The sequence below is a fragment of the Ascaphus truei genome, chromosome 4, assembly GCF_040206685.1.
Source record: "Ascaphus truei isolate aAscTru1 chromosome 4, aAscTru1.hap1, whole genome shotgun sequence".
Classification (NCBI taxonomy): Eukaryota; Metazoa; Chordata; class Amphibia; order Anura; family Ascaphidae; genus Ascaphus; species Ascaphus truei.
The window spans coordinates 245,788,685-245,798,268 of record NC_134486.1 but is presented as its reverse complement, the minus strand read 5'-3'; the positions used below and the strand labels follow the sequence as shown (position 1 = coordinate 245,798,268).

The following is a 9,584-nucleotide window of genomic DNA, read 5'->3' as shown; positions in this document are numbered from 1 at the left end:
GCCTAGGTCATTTTTGTTTGGATTTTCCTTTATACCAGCCCGTGGAGCGGTAGACCTTTTGGCTGCAGACTTAATCAGGGAAAGCTAGATTGTGAGGTAGTATACCCTCCTATATATGTGGTTAAATATCATTATTTATCTAATTGTGATTGCGCTTATTGTAGTTTTCCATTTTTATATATATATATATATATATATATATATATATATATAATCATGATCAAATGCATATCTTCCCCCATAACCCACTTTTTTTTTAGAGACAAAACCAAAACAGAGTGCAGAGTGGTAGATGAGCATCTCTACTTTAAAGCTAAGTTGTTCAAGACTCTGCTACTATGGGTTGGTTATACAGTACAGTACATGTGTTAGCTACAATGAAAATCCAATTCTCAGTGGAATTTATTTGTAATATTAGCATATTACAACAACTGCACCGAATGTTACTCCCAGCTGGGTTATAATCACTTCATATAAATGTGCTCATTTTGCTAATACCTGTAAAGCAATGTATTATTTATAGACATGAGCATGTCAGGGAAAGAAAAGCTATAACAAAAAAAATAAACCTAATGACATGTTGTAAAACCATTCTTCCCTAAGGGATGTGTATTCAGAAACATAATTATTACACAAATCAGGCAGTGCTAATTTCATTTTTATTTTTATATCAAACAACTGAAATCACAAACATTGCTACATTGGTTGACAAAATGAAACACACACACACAGTACACACACACACACACACACACACACACAAATGCAAAATTAACCTTTTAATTGCAAGCAGACACATTTGTGACACAATTTGCACATGGTCTTTGATTATATTCCTGGCCCATTTTGAATTTTTCAGGATGTCACATTTGGAAAGCATTACAATAAGGCACTGGGAAGTTGGTTGCCTTTATGTTTTGCTTCCATTACGAGACAATCATACTTTTGGGGAGGAATATCAAACAGTGACCCAATTCCTGTAGTGATTTATCGCTATAAAACCAGGACAAATAGTATTAAAATAAGTTGTGAGACTATTGACATTGTGACATACCCTATAAATTGTTAAGAAACAAAGCTTGAAAAACAATAAACAGATATGTATAGAGTCACTGTTATTGAGTCTGCATAGTGGTTGCAAACGACAACAGACCAAACAGTACTATAAAATATAACTCACATTCTTTGTCATTTAGCAGTTTCCTAACTGATAGAGCAAATTTCAAACTATCTTAAACAAGAGTAGAAAATATATTCCTATCCAAAGTCAACGTGAGATTTTAGTACTGATGGATATTCATGGATATTATTCCCATACAAATGTGTTGCATAATCCACACACAGCCCTGCAGTAATATCATTGTCCATGAGGCAAGCTTTATGGTCTCAGCATGTGTATTCCCATTAGATGCGGATTTTCAGGTCTGCTCCGCTACTTTCTCTTGAGTTTCCGCTGGGACATCTGCTGGAGCTGCTCCCCCGCCTTCTGCACCTTCATCTATATAACAAAATGAATACTGACATAAGACAAACATCTGCTCTATTCATCTAAGTGCAACATATGTGTCTGCCCAGTCTTTCGGAAGATTGTTTTGCTGTTGACACTGCTTTAGTCTAGAGAGTTTACTTAATAAAGTCTCCCAAATGCAGAAATGTGTCAAAACCAGTGCAGAAGAATTTCAGAAGATTTATTAAAGTAAAAGTGCAACAACTAGCTTTTCACTGTGGGTAGGTGTAGAAATGTAAGAGGGTGTTGCATAACTATAAGTGTGTGTAGATACTATGTGGTCCCTATTGGTCTATAGGGATGGAATTACATAGAGTATTTGTATGTGCAGGAGACAGCTGTGTGTGCATTCATATAGCGCAGCCACAGAACGGTACCGTCTATTCGTTTTTGATTATTAAGCTCTGCTAACACGGTACAGATAACTCTACATCAATATGTATATATATATATATATAATTTTTTTTAATAGGAATATTATAATATAAATATATTCTTTAGTAAGTAGACTCCTTTGTATACATGCACAGAAAACGGCTTTGGCTCACTGTAATCCGTTTTTACACTTTCTGCTTATATGCATCACACGTTAGAATGTTTTTACGCCAGTTCCCCACATTTGACACAAAATGTCAGCTATAGAGGTTCACGCTTATACTGTAGATTGTAAGAGACAACTATGGACTTCAATAAAAGCAGTTCTACCTTAATCCAGTCTTATATTAAAAGCTAAGCATACTAGAAGCAGGTTATTTATTAAACTGTGGTAATGTCGAATTGGAAGGCACTATTGCATAGAAATTCCCATTGAATTGGAAAAGGAGTTCCCTTCTAATAGTGATCCAAACAGCACTATCGCAGTTTAATGACTAACCCGCTAAATGTGTTAAATCCTTCGCACACTTATTGGGGTCATATATCTAGATATATTTAATGGGATTGAAGTCACCATTCTGTATACAGTAACTGGGTAATTACGTTAATTAACTTGTTCTTCAACCTACAAAGACACTTTATTTACCACAAAATCAATACTTCAATATAAGCATTAAATATAATACAGCCTGTTGGTTTCTTACAAGGCTCCTGAAAGCCCCAGAGGCAATAAGCCATAGAGAGGCATGGGACTGGGGATGACCCCTGATTCACCTTAGTCAGAGGGGCTGAAATGTGATTGGTTAGTGGGTAGCTAGGGAATTTAGGTGGAAAAAATGTGTAGGGGGTTTCCAGGTGGAGATAGAGCAGGTATTTAGAGATTGGATGAAGGTGTGTTGCGAGGCTAAGGGGAAGGGTCAAATCATTGGTGAAAAAGAGGGTAGACAGGGAGGAGTCAGGTTTGGGAAGGAATTTGGTGGTATAAATAAAGGGCAGAGACAAGCTATTATCACTCACCTGTAATAAGACTGGATCAAGATTCAACCCCCCCCCCCCTGCTGTTAATCTATATGTTTATATGTTTTATTTAGTGTATGTATATATATAATGTTTTTTTTTGTTTGTTTTTTGTTTTTAAATTGTGGTGTAATGGAGGCTCCTGGCTGGGCGGTGGAGCCATAGTCATTTATGAAATATGTTTCACTGGAAGGGAGGCGAGAGGTTAACTTCCTTATGTTTTGGTTTGTTATGATGGTTTAATAAATTGTGCTACAGCCTTACCACCACCTTATATGTGTCTGGGGTGAGTTATTCCAATTAAGCTGAGTTTATTTTCAGGGGTAATGCATCATATAGTTCCCATGAACATGAGCTGAATTATCCCAGCTTACTTGTGTACTGTATCATTATATACCGAAGCTCTAGAGCAGGGGTGGGCAACCTATTTTTCAATGTAGCCACAGGTGTGGAGAATTAGAAGTGAAAATAGCCACATCATGTAAAAATTGAGGTATTGTGTTGCGCATGCGAAAATTTTAAACACACACTGTTTGAACAAGTTTATAAATTCTCAGGGCCGTTCTATAGTGTGCGCCCGTGCGTGCCTGTGCGAACGTGCGTGCACGTGACATATGCTTTTTGTGTGTATGCTGTGAGCGAGTGAGGTACTGTGTGTGTGTGTGTGTGTGTGTGTGTGTGTGTGTGTGTGTGTGTGTGTGTGTGTGTGTGTGTGTGTGTGTGTGTGTGTGTGTGTGTGTGTGTGTGTGTGTGTGTGTGTGTGTGTGTGTTATAAATACGTTTGAAATAAATAAAGAAATGCTTTAATACATTATTTACTAACATTGTACATACAGTACACATACACACACACACACACATTTCAGTGGTGGTAGCGGCGTAAAACCATTATAGAAAGGCTGCTAACCTCAGCCAAATATAACTGCCACGCGCGCATGGCGCAGCAAGCGCGCCCTCTATAGAACAGCCCTCAGACCGCAACCCCCCTCATCCTCTCACCCCCCTCTTCATCCTCCTCTCACGCCACCACCACTACCCTCCTCATCATCTCCTCACCCCCTCATCATCACCATCTCATTTAACCCCCCTCATCACCATCTCATTTAACCCTCCCTCATCACCATCTCATTTAACCCCCCCTCATCACCATCTCATTTAACCCCCCCTCATCATCTCCCCCAGCACCCTTGATCTCCCCCATCATCAAGCACCCCCTCCCCCCCCCCCCCACCCCAGTGGTGGGATTCAAAGATTTTAGTAACAGATTATCTCTCACCGGGGGGGGGGGCGGGGCGCAGGAGGGGGAAGGGAGAGAGGGGGGGGGGGTAGAGAGAGAGAGCCAGGTGGGGGGGTTGGGGGAGTGAGAGACAGACGGGGGAGATGTTTTGTGTTTATGTATTATATTTATGTTTTTTTTAATGTTTTTATTCAGTTGAACAGGACTGCATGTGGGGGGGGGGAAGAGACCAGAGGCCCCCTCACATCACTCCCAGCCCCCTCACATCTCTCCCAGCCCCCCTCACATCTCTCCCAGCCCCCCTCACACATCTCTCCCAGCCCCCTCACATCTCTCCCTAACCCCCTCACATCACTCCCAGCCCCCTCACATATATCTCCCAGTCCCCCTCACATCTCTCCCAGCCCACCTCACACATCTCTCCCAGCCCCCTCACATCTCTCCCTAACCCCCTCACATCACTCCCAGACCCCTCACATCTCTCCCAGCCCCCCTCACATCTCTCCCAGCCCCCTCACATCTCACCCAGCCCCCCTCACATCTCTCCCAGCCCCCCTCACACATCTCTCCCAGCCCCCTCACATCTCTCCCAGCCCCCTCACATCTCTCCCAGCCCCCCTCACATCTCTCCCAGCCCCCCTCACACATCTCTCCCAGCCCCCTCACATCTCTCCCAGCCCCCTCACATCTCTCCCTAACCCCCTCACATCTCTCCCAGCCCCCCTCACATATATCTCCCAGCCCCCTCACATCTCTCCCAGCCCCCCTCACATTTCTCCCAGCCCCCTCACATCTCTCCCAGACCCCTCACATCTCTCCCAGTCCTCCCATCCATGCCTACCTTGTCTTGTAGTAGAATCTCTTGAGTCAGAGCGGGCGCAGCAGACAGGAAGTTCCTGGTCAGGCTGCAAGATGGCGCACCTCCCCTGCAGTACTGCTTTCATACCAGGCTTTCAGCCTGGTGCCGCATACCATCTCCCCCTGCTGCCTGTTAGCGAACGTTAGAAATCCTCCCCCCCCCCCCCCCACCCCAGGGAGTCCCGGCGGCCCTGTTCACCACAGTTTCCCTGCCAATTCGCCACAAGTGGCGAATGGCGACACGGTTGCCCACCCTGGCTCTAGAGTTTTAAAGCTAGAATACACACACTGCTCCAGTCCAAGGGTAGGTGCTTCATACAATTGCAAACAGCGGAGTTTACATGTGATGCAGAGCTTATAATCAAAGCAGAGTAGAGCAGAGAAGGAAACAAATAAAATAGGACATATTGGAACATTTGGTATAGGTGTATTGTACTCAATATAATGTACAAATTGTACTTAATGTAATGGACTCAGGATTGTACAGTAATATCATTGAAGTGGGTGATGAAATGGTGAGCCCTATAGAAATGTAATACTCGTTTTAGAGTTCTCTCATCAGTTATAACAATCAAAAAAGAAAGCGGCTTCACGATTACGTGCAGTGACTGCAGTAAGTGCCCTCCCTACACATGCTTGGATGTTTAGAGAGAGAGGTGCAGGAAAAGAAGGGAAGAGGTGCAGGTAGAAGGAAAGTCAAGACATACAAAGGATAATACTGGGAAAACTAAAGGCAATAAAGGATTAGAGCTATTTGTTTATATCCCAGAATTATGCAACGTTTTCATTCATATTAAGCTTTTCAGTGCCGGATGGTCTTCCCACCTTTCCTCCAGGAAGCCGGTAACTGGAGACGATAAGCCACGGTGCTAATTTTCTGAATGAGAGAGAACGTTCTTCTAAAAACGTAGGAGCAAACATCTTTGGGGTGTTATTTTAAAGACAGCCACACCCGATCACACAATTGATACACTGGAGCGGGAGTTCAATAACGATCTGTGAACTTATTGTATCTGGTTTTTGCTTGATGCAATTGAATTGTTAGACTCTGGTGAATCTTTTGCAGTGTGGATACAAGGTAGGAGATGGCTGGGACTGGAGATCTTTCCTTTTCAGATGGAAGCTTTTATGGGTGGTATGCGAAGGTGGCAAAGAATAGACTACGGTTGATAGACATATGTCAGGAATTGTTATAAGAGAATTCTGCAGTTGCTAGAAACGTGGTCCAGTCTGACTGGTGTGTGTTAGTAAAACACTGAAGATAATGTTCCAAGATTTGGTTCAGACATTCATTTTGTCCGTTAGGATGTTAGTTATAGCCAGACGTCAGTGATTTTTGAATATGCGGTAATCGACACATCGCCATAATTATCGTACTACGGAGGTCACGTAAATTTTATACTTCTTTTAAGAAAACCTTGGCCAGACCTTGAACTGTGGGCAAATGAGGAAGTGGCACAAAGTGAGCAAGTTTTGAAAATGAATCAATGATTGTTAGAATTATCACCTTCAGTGGGGCGGAGGGGGTGGGGGTAATTCTACAATAAAGTTGACAGAGATACAGGACCAGGGTAGGATTGTCAATCGATTGTAGTAATCCTGCTAGTGGTTGTTGCGTTTGTTTCATTTGTGCACAAGTTTCACAGGAACTAATGAATATTAGATTCATGCTGAAGACTAAAAATGTTCAGTAGCCTGTCTTACACAGTGAAGAAATGCGTTGCATATTTTGACTGCGGCCAGTACATGTGAAGGAAGTAGAACCAATTTGGAAGATATCAGTAATGTCATGGGTGGATCTTTACGTGAAAGAGCATCCACTTTTCTATTGTTCTTTCCTGGTTTGTAAGTTATATTGAATTGGAAATGGGAAAAGTATAAGGCCCAGTGAGTCAGAAGTTAATTGGAACAGTGGGCAGTCTGTAAATGTGTTAACTTCTTATGATCAGTCCATACTTCCACTTCCATACTTCCAAAAAATGTGTAGGGGGTTTCCAGGTGGAGATAGAGCAGGTATTTAGAGATTGGATGAAGGTGTGTTGCGAGGCTAAGGGGAAGGGTCAAATCATTGGTGAAAAAGAGGGTAGACAGGGAGGAGTCAGGTTTGGGAAGGAATTTGGTGGTATAAATAAAGGGCAGAGACAAGCTATTATCACTCACCTGTAATAAGACTGGATCAAGATTCAACCCCCCCCCCCCCCCTGCTGTTAATCTATATGTTTATATGTTTTATTTAGTGTATGTATATATATAATGTTTTTTTTTGTTTGTTTTTTGTTTTTAAATTGTGGTGTAATGGAGGCTCCTGGCTGGGCGGTGGAGCCATAGTCATTTATGAAATATGTTTCACTGGAAGGGAGGCGAGAGGTTAACTTCCTTATGTTTTGGTTTGTTATGATGGTTTAATAAATTGTGCTACAGCCTTACCACCACCTTATATGTGTCTGGGGTGAGTTATTCCAATTAAGCTGAGTTTATTTTCAGGGGTAATGCATCATATAGTTCCCATGAACATGAGCTGAATTATCCCAGCTTACTTGTGTACTGTATCATTATATACCGAAGCTCTAGAGCAGGGGTGGGCAACCTATTTTTCAATGTAGCCACAGGTGTGGAGAATTAGAAGTGAAAATAGCCACATCATGTAAAAATTGAGGTATTGTGTTGCGCATGCGAAAATTTTAAACACACACTGTTTGAACAAGTTTATAAATTCTCAGGGCCGTTCTATAGTGTGCGCCCGTGCGTGCCTGTGCGAACGTGCGTGCACGTGACATATGCTTTTTGTGTGTATGCTGTGAGCGAGTGAGGTACTGTGTGTGTGTGTGTGTGTGTGTGTGTGTGTGTGTGTGTGTGTGTGTGTGTGTGTGTGTGTGTGTGTGTGTGTGTGTGTGTGTGTGTGTGTGTGTGTGTGTGTGTGTGTGTGTGTGTGTGTGTGTTATAAATACGTTTGAAATAAATAAAGAAATGCTTTAATACATTATTTACTAACATTGTACATACAGTACACATACACACACACACACACATTTCAGTGGTGGTAGCGGCGTAAAACCATTATAGAAAGGCTGCTAACCTCAGCCAAATATAACTGCCACGCGCGCATGGCGCAGCAAGCGCGCCCTCTATAGAACAGCCCTCAGACCGCAACCCCCCTCATCCTCTCACCCCCCTCTTCATCCTCCTCTCACGCCACCACCACTACCCTCCTCATCATCTCCTCACCCCCTCATCATCACCATCTCATTTAACCCCCCTCATCACCATCTCATTTAACCCTCCCTCATCACCATCTCATTTAACCCCCCCTCATCACCATCTCATTTAACCCCCCCTCATCATCTCCCCCAGCACCCTTGATCTCCCCCATCATCAAGCACCCCCTCCCCCCCCCCCCACCCCAGTGGTGGGATTCAAAGATTTTAGTAACAGATTATCTCTCACCGGGGGGGGGGGGCGGGGCGCAGGAGGGGGAAGGGAGAGAGGGGGGGGGGGTAGAGAGAGAGAGCCAGGTGGGGGGGTTGGGGGAGTGAGAGACAGACGGGGGAGATGTTTTGTGTTTATGTATTATATTTATGTTTTTTTTAATGTTTTTATTCAGTTGAACAGGACTGCATGTGGGGGGGGGGAAGAGACCAGAGGCCCCCTCACATCACTCCCAGCCCCCTCACATCTCTCCCAGCCCCCCTCACATCTCTCCCAGCCCCCCTCACACATCTCTCCCAGCCCCCTCACATCTCTCCCTAACCCCCTCACATCACTCCCAGCCCCCTCACATATATCTCCCAGTCCCCCTCACATCTCTCCCAGCCCACCTCACACATCTCTCCCAGCCCCCTCACATCTCTCCCTAACCCCCTCACATCACTCCCAGACCCCTCACATCTCTCCCAGCCCCCCTCACATCTCTCCCAGCCCCCTCACATCTCACCCAGCCCCCCTCACATCTCTCCCAGCCCCCCTCACACATCTCTCCCAGCCCCCTCACATCTCTCCCAGCCCCCTCACATCTCCCCAGCCCCCCTCACATCTCTCCCAGCCCCCCTCACACATCTCTCCCAGCCCCCTCACATCTCTCCCAGCCCCCTCACATCTCTCCCTAACCCCCTCACATCTCTCCCAGCCCCCCTCACATATATCTCCCAGCCCCCTCACATCTCTCCCAGCCCCCCTCACATTTCTCCCAGCCCCCTCACATCTCTCCCAGACCCCTCACATCTCTCCCAGTCCTCCCATCCATGCCTACATTGTCTTGTAGTAGAATCTCTTGAGTCAGAGCGGGCGCAGCAGACAGGAAGTTCCTGGTCAGGCTGCAAGATGGCGCACCTCCCCTGCAGTACTGCTTTCATACCAGGCTTTCAGCCTGGTGCCGCATACCATCTCCCCCTGCTGCCTGTTAGCGAACGTTAGAAATCCTCCCCCCCCCCCACCCCAGGGAGTCCCGGCGGCCCTGTTCACCACAGTTTCCCTGCCAATTCGCCACAAGTGGCGAATGGCGACACGGTTGCCCACCCTGGCTCTAGAGTTTTAAAGCTAGAATACACACACTGCTCCAGTCCAAGGGTAGGTGCTTCATACAATTGCAAACAG

The 9,584-nt window shown here is 44.9% G+C and overlaps 1 protein-coding gene across 4 annotated transcripts in view; it reads right to left on the bottom strand.

Annotated features, from left to right (window-relative positions):
• Positions 1 to 640: 640 nt before the first annotated feature.
• PKIB (cAMP-dependent protein kinase inhibitor beta) overlaps positions 641 to 9,584 on the bottom strand; it is a 194,194-nt gene continuing 185,250 nt past the window's right edge. For all 4 annotated transcript variants that reach the window (XM_075597167.1, XM_075597166.1, XM_075597168.1 and 1 more), the window contains one exon: positions 641 to 1,498. In XM_075597167.1, the coding sequence (XP_075453282.1) occupies positions 1,419 to 1,498 (80 nt within the window). In that variant the 3' untranslated portion in view covers positions 641 to 1,418. The remainder of the gene's footprint in view (positions 1,499 to 9,584) is intronic.